At 37.3% G+C, this 15049-nt stretch overlaps 1 protein-coding gene across 2 annotated transcripts in view; it reads right to left on the bottom strand.

Annotated features, from left to right (window-relative positions):
• Positions 1-15049, bottom strand: part of LOC121371299 (E3 ubiquitin-protein ligase TRIM9-like) — a 122099-nt gene that overhangs the window by 85337 nt on the left and 21713 nt on the right. For both annotated transcript variants that reach the window (XM_041497101.1, XM_041497102.1), the window contains exon 2: positions 2649-2744. In XM_041497101.1, coding sequence (XP_041353035.1) covers positions 2649-2744 — 96 coding nt within the window. The remainder of the gene's footprint in view (positions 1-2648; positions 2745-15049) is intronic.

Raw genomic sequence — 15049 nt, 5'->3', positions numbered from 1 at the left:
TCCGCCAGAGAAACACGGAACGTGCACACATTGCCTCCAATACAGAATGAGATTCCACTCCCATGATTTGCTACAAATAAATAACACCACCCATACATACACTGCAGTACAAGTCTACTATTTTCACTGCCAGATTTATAGGGTAGTTTTTTAACAGAAATACAAGATCAATAAATAAAGACATATACTGAGAAAGAAAGTTAAAATTCCAGTTTCAAGGCAATTATGGCACACGTCAATCGTTATTCTGCAGTTTCAATGTGGTTGCACTTTATTCATTGGTGCTGACTGTACAGTTTTTATACAAATGCAATTTACACATTAATGTTTATTCTGCAATGAAACTGCAGTTGCAATAAACCAGGTGTGTTGCACCATTAATGCACATGTGTTTTTTCAATTATTTTCGCAAATGAAAACAAGTAGTAATTTTCTGTTTTAACACAGCGTGAAAAGGACATCATTCTTATATTGAAATGAAATCATGTGGGACAATTAATATTATAAAATATCCTTTGCTGCTAATGGAAAAATGTAGTGGGCTTCCTTTGAAGACTACGATGGGGCGGGATGCATCCCAGTGGTAAAGCACTCATTTGATGCGTCTATGGTCGATACCTGTCATTACAGAGGGCCCATTGGGCTATTTCTCAATTTAGCCAGTGCACCATGACTTGTATATCAAAGGCTGTGGTATGTGCTATCATGTCTGTTGGATGGAGCATATAAAAGATCTCTTGCTGCTAATGGAAAAATGTAGCATGTTTGATCTCTAAGACTATATGACAAAATTGTCAAATCTTTGGCATCCAATAGCCAATGATTAATAATTCAATGTGTTCTAGTGTTGTCGTTAAACAAAATACACTTTTTGACTTTGAAGACTATGCCAGAATGACCAAATGTTTGACTTCCAATAGCCAGTCAATCAATGTGTTGTAGAGGAAGGAAGGAAGGAATGAAGGAAATGTTTTATTTAATGACGCACTCATCACATTTTATTTACGGTTATATGGCATCGGACATATGGGTTAAGGACCACACAGATATTGAGAGAGTAAACCTGCTGTCGCCACTTGATGGGTTATACTTTTCAATTAGCAGCAAGGGATTTTTTATATGCACCATCCCACACACAGGACAGTACATACCACAGCCTTTTGTTTACACCAGTTGTGGAGCACTGGCTGGAATGAAAAATAGTCTTTTGGGTCCACCAACCTTATGTTGTAGAGGTGTCATAACACAAAACTGAAAATTATGAAACCTCACTGCTAGTATACAGATGGCACTGAGAGTTTTAAAGGGACCTTTCTACAATCAAGACAGCATGTAGCCTGTATTACACTGTATAACTGTTGTGAAGTACCGACTGGGCAGGAAATAACCATGTAGATCCATAGTCAGGGGGATTGATCATATACCCTACTGTACCTTTTTATAAATATACATTCAGAAAAAATAGTCTTAACAGGATAGCTCATACCATATACTTTGAAATATTATCATAACATTCTAATGTACAGGTACAACAATGTGTTTTCTAGCAGGCTTGGTCCTGTTACCTATAGCACCTCAGATAACCCTTTACCACTGAATAAAATCTCATTCGCTACAATGGTAAATAAGAAACATTAACATATGCTTCAAGTCTATGGCTTCCGTTTGGGAAGATTACCAGACTGAGTAAGTAGGAAGTTGTGTCAGTAGTAACTTACAGTGTTAAGACAAACATGTTTAGTGTGCAGGCTCAACAGGAGTATTTGTGCTATGTTATCACAATGTAACCTAATCAGAGCCAGGTTACTGTGAAAATGCCAGCCAAAGACACAGGATGAGGTAATCAGCCCATCTAACTACCTGAGTAGTAGAGTACCTAGGAGAACACTTAACATATCACCTATCTTTTAGTGTAGTAGCACTGGCACCGGTGGTGTTGTTGTATCAGACTTAAGGCTTGCCGGTACTGGGTTCACCTCCCAGTACCAGCTCCCAACTGAAATGAGTTTAATAACTCAATAGGTAGGTGTAATGCCACTACACCAACTTCTCTCTCACTAACCAGTAACTATAACTAGCCACTAACCCACTGTCCTTGACAGACAGTCCAGATAGCTGAGGTGTGTGTCCAGAACAGCATGCTTTAACCTTAATTGGATATAAGCACGAAAATAAGTGGAATTAAATAAATAACATCATTTACTTTTCAATGTAGTACTGGTGTTATAATGGCTAGCCATAAGACTTAAGGCTTGTCGGTACTAGGTTCGCCTCCCAGTACCTGTAAGACCACTATACTAACTTCTCTCACACTAATCACTAACAATTATCCACTAACCCAGTCCTGGACAGACAGTCCAGCTAGCTGAGGTGTGTGCCCAGGACAGTGTGCTTGAACCGTAATTGAATATAAGCATGAAAAAGTATAAATGAAAAAAAAATCAATGTACAAGGTCAGTTACAACTACCGAACACAGTGGTATGTATAACTGTAGCGGTAAGTATAAAACATATTTGACACTGGAAGCAACAGTTTCTACTGAAAACAGTCACCTACTTGGTTGAGAATGATTTTAGATATAAAATCAACCTTTTATGATTTTGCCCATTGCAGTGCAACAGACATATATATATAATATTATACTTACATTTACACTTTCTGTCATAGATTTCAACCTTTGTATAAACTCAGTTCCAGACTTGGCTTTTTCTGATAATGTCTGTAGATTCTGAGACAGTTCATTCTGAAACACAAATAAAATGGAAATTTATTGGAACTGTAACCACTTAGAATAATGTGGCAGGGATTATAAATGGCTTGACTTCAACTATTATTTATAGATAATAACATACAATCAAACATACAAGTGGATTTGAAAATGGCCACATTTATTTATAACATGGTAGAACGTCACAGTCTGAGTGAGATACATTTGTTACATTTATAACCCTCAGACAGATATAATGTCAATAATAATAGATTATGCATTTTATCACAAAGAATCCAGACAATATGTGCATCATGACATATGGATTTTAATGAAATCTGCATAGCTTGTACACAGCACTTTGATTAGCCATTCATCGGCATACTTGTAAAATCGTTTGTACACACGACTTCCTAGATGTAATTAAACTAATTACATGTATATAGATGCTTTTCATCAAGGTAAAAATAATTATGTAACAACATAAACCTGGCTTAATTGTTTCACACAAATGAATGAACATGCATCTGTTGGTTTAACATTTAATAATGTTTTCCTATAATCATAACATACCTCAATGGTTTAATTGTTATGGATCCATTTAAAAATAAATACAAGTTAAATAAAAAGACAATTAAATTAAGCATTGCAGGCAAAACTGCATGGGCACTCTATTATGACAGAACATAACAATAAACCAGCAAAACTTAACTGACAAATTTGAAATATTTCATACCAATTAATGTAACTGAGCACAAAATCATGGGCACCATGTGGGGGCCGACTCCACTGTCAATAGAAGCGGTTTGTTTTGTCAAATTAGTGACAGTGGGGGATGGCCAAAGATCACCAACCTTATTATTATAATAACCAGAACAACAAAGACTGCTGCCATGATCAAAGCGTTCTTGAAAACAAATAAATTTGTGAAATTATCAATGCAGTGTGTATGATCGGAGGCTTGTTGAAAACAAACACGGATTTGATGATTACCGGCCCAGTGTGTCTAGACGGAGCTGACCAGCATCTGTTGTGATCAGTGATTAATCAGCTTCCAGCTAACGGCTTAATGACCGACACTCTTCAACCTCACACCATGATGTGCTAAACCATCATGCAGCAGGCTGTTGGATCTAAAACCCTTTCAAATTGGGACAGATTAGGTGCAGATCTCGTGTTTACAGTTAATATAATCAACTTAAACTTGTTATATTTACTTCTTTTGACTTCCATGTTTAAAAGCTTAAGCCCAGAGAAGAAGTTTAAGTCTTAATCTTGGTGGGATTATAGCACTTCCTTTCTTTTTGTCTTTCTGTTGTTGTTTTGGTTCAGCACATTTTAATTACAGTTATTTGTTATTACATCACATCTTGTTATTTCAACATCTGGTTGAAAAACAAACCCCAGGAAATCTGCTGCTGCCACATAGGCTATTCTTAGTAATAAGCAGCAAAGGGTCTTTTATATGCACTTTTTATGGATTTTCATGGGGATGACCCAAGAGCAGAATTTTGACATATAGTCTTAGAGAGGAAACCCACTATAGTTTTCCATTAGTAGCAAGGAATCTTTTATATGCACCATTCCACAGGCAGGATAGTACATACCATAGTTTTTGATATACCAGTCGTGGTGCACTGGCTGGAAAGAGAAATAGCCCAATGGGCCCACAGATGGAAATCAATCCCAAACTGACTGTGCATCAAGTGAGTGCTTTATCCCTTAATCTAAGCAGAATGACAGCTTTGATATTCACATTTTAATTTGACTTGTATTATATTTAATGGTTAACTCTATCCAGCTTAATGCTAAAGTTGAAACTGAATATTTTCAGAAACAAAACCACTGAACCGTTAAAGCTTAGCTCAACTATAAAAAATATTTCAAGTAAAGACGTATTTAATTGTTTTATCATGTAAATAAAAAGGAATTTACTGGTGGTCCACATGTAAAACTAATTTAGATAATAGCTCCATGTTGGTTTCAAATCTATACAAACACATTTAGTCTGCAACTGGGCATGTTTCAAACAGTGTGATTAACAATTATCCATGTGTTGAACACAAAAAAAATCCACAAACATTATCTCAATTCACAGTCTACAAACGATATGCTGGGAGAAACTGGTTAAAACAGCACAAAAATAAATCATTAAATTTTTACTTTGTTGGGAAAAAACCCCTGATAATGACATCTGATGTCATTTCATGACAAGCAGTTGAGTTCATACAGAAAAAAGAAAACAAACTCTACACAGCTGTTTGCCTGTTTCACTATCCCCTTTCACATCCATTTGCATTGAAATAGAAAGGAAAATAAATAATAAAGTTAATACAACAACACAGCCGATCTCTGACCATAAAGGTACCAGTTTAAAGCCCCATGGGATACAGATTTGTCATTTCTGGCATTGGCAGCTGACTTGATGGCCATTTTGTGCTGACACAGGCTGAGATAAGTTGGTGAGACACCAATCTTAACTGCCCATGACCAGACCACAGCCATTATGGGAATAACAGGAATAGTGGTGTGGAATAAACCACATTCTTCACCAGTATTAGTTAAAGTATGGGCTGATCTGATGGGGGGGGGGGGGGGGGGGGGGGGGGGGGAGAGAAATGAAAGGAATGCATGTTTGTTAACACTCCCCAGCACATTATTTAATCAGATGCAGTTAGGTATGTGTCATGCTTAGGATAATTGTTACATGTGGTCTAGATGCTATACTTTTAAATTATTAGAGAAAAGGAACATGTTTAATGACATCTCAACATATTTAAAGCTATGGCTGTGTAATAATATGTTGATTTGAACACATGGTTTAGAAGGAAGGAAATGTTTTATTTAACGACGCACTCAACACATTTTATATACTGTTATATTGCATCAGACATATAGTTAAGGACCACACAGATATTGAGAGAGGAAACCTGCTGTTGCTACTTCATGGGCTACTCTTTTTGATTAGCAGCAACGGATCTTTTGCATGCACCATCCCACAGACAGGATAGTACATACCACAGCCTTTGTTACACCAGTTGTCAAGCATTGGCTGGAATGAGAAATAGGCCAATGGGTCCACTTACGGGGATCGATCCTAGACCAACCACACATCAAGCGAATACTTTTACCATTGGGCTACATCCCGCCCCTATGGTTTAGAATGTAGAGAGTGAGAATAAAACCCTCTGTGGCCACACAGGCTACTGTTATCAACAGATCTTTTAAAAAGTTTTATAAATATACTTTTTCACAGACAGAACAGAACAGAACATACCACAGCCTTCGATGCATCAGTCATGGAGCACTGGTTAGGTTGGGGGAAAATCATTGAGTTCACTGAGAGTGATTGATCCTGAGACCCACTGCACCTCAGGCGAGCACTCTACATCCTGCCCCAGATAACTGACAGATGAACCCACTGTAGCTGTATAGGCTACTTTCTTTTATCAAGGGATCTTCCATGTACTTTGCCACAGACAAAGCAATACATATACCACAGCCTTTGCTGCACCAGTCATAGGACACTGGTTATGACAATAGCAAAATTCACTAAGGACGATCAATTTAATAAATGATCTACACCCAGCAATTTCCATTTGGAGTAAAACTCTTTTTGTATGCATTTCCCACAGATAGGGTTACACATAACAGTGGCTTCTGATTCACTGATTGTGAATCGATGGTTCGAGATGGAAACATTCCCACAGGATTTCCATGCAGGACTAAACCCATGACCTACTGTACACCAGATGCAGTTCTACCACTAACCTACATCCCAGTCTGGTAGATATGAGAGTATGCAGGGACTGTAGCAGTCTGGTAGATATGACAGTATATGCAGAGACTGGAACAGTCTGGTAGATATGAGAACATGCAGGTACTGGAGGTGAGAAGTGAAGACAGCAGGCAAACTCCATGTCTAGGAAACAGGCATGGTGTTGAGATAAGTGATGCTGAGGTAAACATGATAACCTGTAGCAGTCATATTGTATGAAATTATCAGCACATGCCCCGATTCTTGATTCACACATGGACTAAAAGCATTGGCAAAGACCAGTAAATGCTAATAACAATATTGGCCAAAGTAAATATTTTTAGAAAACAAATTTTAAATTAAATTGTCTAGCTATTGTCAGTGTATCATTCATCACTGGTACTTAACTTCCAAAATTATGTGTGTGTAACACAGAGGTCAATGGGTATTTTGACAATTACAGGATATGCACATAGCATTAGTTAAAGATAGTACTATTTCTTTTATATCTCAATTTGAATGGCCAGAAACAAAATCTGTATACAAGTGTAGATCCAGGGAGAGGCACCAAAGGACATACACTCCCTTTTTCGCAGATGTAAGTAATAATAATAATAATAGTAATGAAAGCATGTCTTACGTGTATATGACCAGCACCACCTGGATCTGTACAGACTGTTCAAAATATGTACATGTACATGCAATATTTTACACTTGTATATGTGATATTTTAAATATAATGATGTACAAAAACTATGCAAAATCATATAGGAGTTAGACAACAACAATACAAAATATCTGGCACAAAGAGCTGGGTCTCACTATGTTGCTTGTACAGTGAAGACATTCATGCATGCTATTTTACTATAACTATTTTCAACTGCAGTGACATAAAAGGAACATGCAAGTCCTTATATGCTTGTTGTATGCCAAGTATGACCTATCAATAATGTATAGTAGAATCGATGCATTTAGGCATAGAATTCATTACCAAGCTGCAGTCTATAACTGCTTGCTCTCCATTGCCACGGACAAGATACCATTGTCCATCTGAAATGATCGCAGACAGTAATTGCCTTTTAGCATCAACTGACCATGCAATTAACAGCAGAAGCATCTGCTCATAACATTCAGTTCCAGCAGTTAATGAAAGCCTTGCAGCAATCATATGCCAACAAAATATGTAATCTTTTACACAAGGAATTACCATTAAAGATTATGATATACATGGTCTTAAATTGTAACCAGTGGCAGAACAGTTTACGGTTATAATTAAATGACATAATATTATCATGTACATATATTAATTTCGTGTCCAACTATTACAAACACAAAGTAACTATTATCATACATTATACGAGACTATTTAGTTTGACAACAGTTCATTTCCCACTAGATTGCAGAGGCTATGAGACATAGTGTTAGCTATTCATTAGGATAGGCTACAAGGCATATTGACATTCAGAAGGAGATCATTTTAACTTTTAATTGTGATAATGGTCTATGAGACAAACTAACATTCACAAGCATACATTTCAGTTCTTAGAATGGGCACGAATGTATATAGGTGTGGGATACCATATTATTGTGCCTATATCCAATTACGGTTCACGCACGTCTTTCATAGGCACAATTTCTTTAACTTCACCAGTGACTTTGTCTGGGACAGAACAGGTGGGGGATGAGTTGGAAATTGGCAGAATTTGGAACAGTAATTGGTTAAAGTTAACAGAATTTAAAAAAAAAAGTTAACAAGCCAAAAATAAAAAATAACTGACTGCTCAGCGAATGTATATTAACATTTATAAGAAGATCATTTGAACTCTTCACTGAATTAGACTTTTAAATAGTTTTGACTTTACAATAATGCACAAGTACTAAATAAAATTTATACTCCAACAATCTTATTTGAATCTGGAAAACGACCTTGCACAAACTGACCAAACGAAAACAAATTTTATGATACACATCCATTAGCGCCATAATGACTTTGACTGTGATGAAGAAAAACACTGAATCGGCTCATCTTTGTTTTACAAACACGCATTGGAGTTACAAGAAAAACAATTGAGCAGAGCAGCTCCATACTGGCGTGAGTATCTCTGTGTCTATCAGACGGGACATTGTGGAGGAGGTGCTGATAACACCCAGACAAGACACCTCCCTGGGTGTACGGGCGGCAGGTAACCAATGGCTGCGACAAAAGATGTTTGTTTGCTCTGATCATCAGCTATTGTTTGTGGAGTGTGCCGCCAATGGCCCACCACAGATCACAATCAGACGTGGTGAACTTCCACAGACCTCTTGTGTGAGGGAGGAAAATAAAACAGGTTCATGAAGGGTTTTTTTTCTTCTCAATTTTAGATTATTAAACATTTAAAATGTTCACAATAACAAACCTGTACAAGAGGCCACCTGTGCTAAACAGCTAACTATCTTAACAGAGCACTGTGTATACTGTAGTATAAATTAACATCCATTAAACAGCAAAATGTCTTGGCAATCATCTTAATATTCTTTCAGTTCGTTTAATATAATATTAATTAATGTGTATTAAACAGCCAGTTGTTATAACAGATCACCTTAATATTCTCTCAAATCATCCCATATACTAGTATGCATGTAAATTGTCCTCTGTTAAATAATTTTCTTAAAAGACTACCTTATTTATCTCAAGTCATATAATATAAAATGACCTGCATTACACAGCCAACTGTCTTAAAAGGAACTTTTTTTATTCTCTTAGGTGTCTGCTTAATGCAGGTTGGACTGTACAACCAAGATGACTATGGAACACAAATGACATGGTTTTTAACAACTCTTTATCAAGGTTTCCTTTATACCATATATTGTAGTCACATTCTTAAATCAACTAGATATTTCATTGATTTAAGGAATCTTTATTGTATCTACATGTGTTATCTTTATATTCAAATATAGGAAGATTTAGTTTTTGCTCCAGGCATGAAGTAGATGTCATTTGACATGGACTATCTTGAAAAAGACTAAACTTGGTGTCAGACTGGGACCTACTATTTGTTGGTGGAGCCAGGCTGTGTTTGATGTTTGCAGACACTATTTAGTCAGTCTTGCTTCTTATTGCCCCTTATCTCTGTGTTTATTGTTACACAAAATTGCCAATTTTCTTCTTATCGCCATTCGTGCCTCTCCGTAAATGTTTAAGTGTGTATGTATGTACACACATGTACACTGTACAGAGAGTGACATAACAGCTCTGTATGCATACTAATACGTACATGCTTTAGGCAGCTGCAGGCTTACATTACTTAAATAATTTGTCTCTCGTTCTCATTAGGAATACAATCATACAAACCAGCCCAGGCCGTGTAGAGGTTAAGTCATTGGCTCCAAGGCTGGTAGGCACCGAGTTCACATCTCAATGGATGAGTTTTACGGACTCATTGGGGAGGTTATAACTAACCACTAATAATCAAGGATTAATCCCTACCTTGGAGACACAGTTCAGATAACTGACATGTTTGCCCATGACAGTATATGCTTAAATTGGGGGTGTGACGTAGCCCAGTGCTAAAGCGCTCGCTCGATGCGTGGTCAGTCTGGGATTGACCCCTGTCAGTGGGCCCACTGGGCTATTTCTCGTTTCAGCCAGTGCACCACGACTGGTATATCAAAGGCCGTGGTATGTACCACCCTGTCTGTGAGATGGTGCATATGAAAGATCCCTTGCTGCTAATCGAAAAGAGTAGCCCAAGAAGTGGCTATCTCAATATCTCTGTGGTCCTTAACCATATGTCTGACGCAATATAACAGTATATAAAATGTGTTGAGTGCATCGTTAAATAAAACATGTCTTTCTTTATTTCTTTGTATATGCTTAAACATTAATTGAATATACCCAGTAAGCAAAACAATAAATTAGAAAAAATAAAGGAACAATAGTGAGATGCAGCTCAGAGGTTAAAGAATAATGTAATATAAGAATTGTTTGTCACTTTTTGTGAATTTATCAATGTATAACAGTCACATAATGACACACCATTTGACGTAATTGTCTGAGGTTTATCGAAGGATAACATAATTGGTTTTTTAGTGACGTCGTCTAATCAGAATAGAGTAGACCATATAACACAGGAAAGTTTTTAATTATATTAAAACAGCTTACATTATTTCAAATATAAATGGTTAATGTTCCATTTTGAAGTCTAAATCTACTTTTCATGATTTGATTTCAAGTATACATATCCATCATGGGTGCAAGTTCTGACAAGGTCAGTTTTCCAGTTGAGTGTGCGCCATGTTTTATAACCTTTCTTCAATATACCACTTGTATTTAGTACAACACACTTCAATTTGCACACTGGATACTAGTCATAAAGAAAACCAATATATGGTTACATTATTGCAATTTCTTTGACATATGGCAAATCAGTTTCGTTCCAAATTACTAAGACTGCATAACAAACTGGAAGCAATGCTGAATCAATTCCACTAGGAATCCATCTCATCTACGATCTATTGGTTTCTGTATGTAAAGAGACCTTATCTCCTCTATCCTCACTCTCTCTCACTCTCTGTCTCTTACGCTGCCACAAGCCTCAAGTGTGGCTGTACATCGGACTGGCGCCAGCCTGATGAACGGTTCGCCAGCCTGATGAACGGCTCGATGCGTTATCAGTGCAGCCATCAACACAGTGACATGATAAACAAAAGAATAACTACCACTATTCCTTTAAACCAATCAGGACGGACAGCTAAGCAAAAATACACCCAGAAGAGATGGAATGAAATAGCTGTCACTTTCCATTAGTCAAACCACTGATTACCCTGGCTCTGGTTAGTCTACATGGAGCAACATTGGAACAACATGGGCTAGCTGTGTTTTTTCCAGCACCCCTTAAAGCTGTCAACAGGTATAAGTAAAAAAGGAAAGAAAAAAAAAGAAAGAAAAAAGCCCCTGCAGAGTTGTCAACGTGGCAAACAAGCCTGTGGGTTTATTTGGTAGCATTGGCAGCAAATTGGTGTGAGGTTTGTTTAAGATGCTTATCTCAAAGTGATGTTTTTCCTGATCTTGATCACTGTAGACAAAACAGAAGGTGCAGCTTCTTCTGACTGTCATCAGGAAGACACCTAATGTGAAGTGACTGCACACAGTGCAGTCTCACTCTCCACTCCACAGTGCAGTCTCACCCCAAGCTATATCATACATGATATGATATCAGAGCAGATAATGTTTGGTGGTAACTGTCTCACTATAATAGGGTGTGATCCAACTCAGTCAGGAAGAATGATCACCTGGTGTGCTTAGGTCATAGGTTCAAACCACCTCAGGGAATCCATTCTCTGATTGGATTTTTCCCCCATCCGAACCAGTGCCCCGTGACTAGTATTAGTGGTTTATCAAAGGTCATGGTATGTGCTGTCCTGTCTGAAGTAGATCACCTGGTGTGCTTTGGTCAAAGGTTCAAACCACTTCAGTGAATCCATTCTCTAATTGGATTTTTTCCCAATCCAAACCAGTGCCCCATGACTAGAATTAGTGATATATATGAAAGGTCATGGTATGTGCTGTCCTGTCTGTGGGAGAGGGCAAATAAAAGATCCCTTGCTGGTGCTAATAGAAAAATGTAGCAAATTTCCTCTCAGACCATGGCATAATTACCAAATGATTGGCATCCAATAGCTGATGATTAATATATCAATGTGCTCTAGTGGTGTCATTAAACAAAACAAACTTAACTTTTCACTACAGAATACAGTTTCACCCTGAGCTATATTATACATGATACGAGATCAAAGATTCAAAGCAGATATTGTGTGGTGTATCTGTCTCAATGTCTCTCATGCATCACTAACATGTGCAGTATATGAACACCATTACATATGGAATTAATTAAACTATGTGACAAACATGCTAATGAATGTACTTGGCAGTAATAATATTATATAACAGTGAGTTGCATTAAAATTTATTTGTGACATGGGACCAGCCAGTGCAGGATCTAGCTCAGTCAGAAGAATAAATGTGTGAAGTGCTTTGGTAGTAGGACTAAACCCCTTCGGTCGACCCATTCTCTGATTGGGCTTTTTCCTATCCCAACTAGTGCCACAGAAGTACCCTGTCTGTGGGAAAGTGCATATAAAAGATACCTTGCTGCTAATGGAAAAATGTAGTACAGGTTTCCTCTACGACTTCAAGTAAAAAAGAATTACCAAATGTTTGACATTCAACAGCCAGTGATTAATAAATCTATGTGCTTTATATCATTAAACAAAACAAACTTTGATACCAGCCAAAATTAAAATAGTGAAAGCCATCTATGTATTCATATTTATAAGTTTCATTTGTCTAATAAACCACAAAACAAAAAACATTAATTAATCGTCTATTGGACATACCACAGACTTTGACATACCAGTCATGGAGCACTGGTTGGGACTGGAAAAAAACAATCAGAGAATATGTCCACCAAGGGGGTTTGATCCTCCAACTCAAGCACCTCAAATTGTGTTCTACCACCTGAGCTAGATCTTGCCCCACCCCCAGCTCCCCCTCCCAAAGATCCAAATAATGCCAGTGACTATGATCTCAGAATTAATGGAAACAAAGAACGGAGAGACTGGCAGATGAAACCTGCATCAGACGGACGTATCATTGGCTTCACGGGAATAGCAGGTGGACACTTGACTGACCTGGCTCTTTCAAAACTGTGAAATATAATGTCAAAACCTTGCCAGTCTGACAGATCAAACAAAATTAGCCAAGCAAGGATCGTTGACAAAAACTAGTTCTACAATTTGTTTTTGGCTTGGCCAAGTGTGTGAAAACTGCCAGAGAAAGGACACAGTGGAAAGGCTTGTTGTCATAAAGGAATACAACTGTAGGTGAGTGTGGCGCGAGACAGACTGTCTGCCGCACCCGTGGGGGGTAGGCTCATAACGATGAATCTGCCTTTGTGTCTTACTCCCAAGTCTTTTGGTGTCCTAAATTGCTCTTAGGCATGTTCTTTTCTGGTCTGCCCATTTCATTGTTCAAGATAATGTGAAGAAAAATGCACGTAAATAGTAAATATTGTCCTTTGTCCTACTCATTACCGACAATACAAGGAAACGCAAACTGTAAGCCCCATCTACCTGATGGTCAGTGTGTGCTACCAAGCTGCTGGACTGGTTGTTAAGAAAGGTGTCAGGGGAAATGACCGATTTTAACACTAATCTGGCAATCAAGTGTGTACGTCTACTCTTGATCCAGTCAAACGAGAAGAAATAATAATGATATAGTGCCCAACTGGACATAATGGCGAATAAGAAATTTGACAAACGTGTTTCTGATTCGTTCAGGCAGGATATGTACAAGAGAATAAGCGATCTTTTTATGAGCCGACTTATACATGGGTTCACACAATTTGAGATTAAATCGGAAACTAATGACAAGATCTCAAAATGGTGTGAAATTGCGGTGTAGCTGGGTGGTAAAAGAAAGATGTATGAGTGGATCACATTTCAGACTTGTCAATGAATATCACATCAAGAAAGTGTTATTTAGGTCAAAGATTTGCTGGAGAAATTTTATTTTCTATTTCTGTTCTTTGATTAAATTAGATGAATCTGAGTTGCAATTACAATCTGCAATGTATACATGTATGCGTTAAATATTAATGCTGTGTTTAGAAAATTATATTTTTCTTTCTTCTACTGAATTTTTTCTTAGTTCTAATATTTCAACATTTAAAAAAAAAATTAACATTTCAAAATAATAGAAACTAATTGGATGATAATCTAATATTATGTTTGTTTTCTTGATAAATAATTCACATAAAATTAATTGATCAATTTCAATTTATAGAATTATAAACAGTAATAATTTAAAAGAAAGATATCTAGAAATGATAAGAATGCTTGAGTGTACAAGTGTTAATTATCTACTTCAAAGTAATATTTTTGTATGATATGCTATTCTGAAGTAATGAAATAAAAAAGAAACATTATTTGCATATAAAAACCCCACACAACTGAATGCCAGGATTGATGTGAATAAAATCAAGAAACAATTGTCAAACAATACAACAATGACATCAAAAGGAATGACAATATTCAGTTAAGATATTGACAAAAAAATGTCTCTGCAATTCTTTTTATCTATTATTTTCATATTGATTACCTACACGCATGCCGTATCAGTGGCTCTATTCTCGCCATCTGAGGGCCTGAAATGAATCACAGTTTGTTATAGGGGCAATGGGCTGTGTTTCCCATTAACAATGCACTGGCCCAATCTAGACCGTAGGTGTTTACTTGAGTGGGGTTGAGATCCAGGGTGAATTGCTGGCAAACAAAGGTGAAATCGTTTTCAATGGGTCTGGCGCCAACCAGCTCGGAATCAGTCACTCCTGGCCTAGAGACAGAATGGTCACACTGATTAACCAAACACGTCAGCCAGGCACCCTAAATCCTGGCTCTGGCGATCAATTGTCCATTCACACCCAGTTAATTGTTTCTGTCAGCCAAAACACACAGGAGGTGCGAAGAAATTGGTGTATGATTAACTGCGTGCGTAATGTGTTACAACTTCTGTCTGTAGAGGTTTATATCAATATTACAAATA

This window comes from Gigantopelta aegis, chromosome 4 (genome assembly GCF_016097555.1).
Source record: "Gigantopelta aegis isolate Gae_Host chromosome 4, Gae_host_genome, whole genome shotgun sequence".
Taxonomy (NCBI): Eukaryota; Metazoa; Mollusca; class Gastropoda; order Neomphalida; family Peltospiridae; genus Gigantopelta; species Gigantopelta aegis.
Note: the sequence above shows the minus strand (reverse complement) of the source record. Positions and strands in the feature narration are given on the sequence as shown.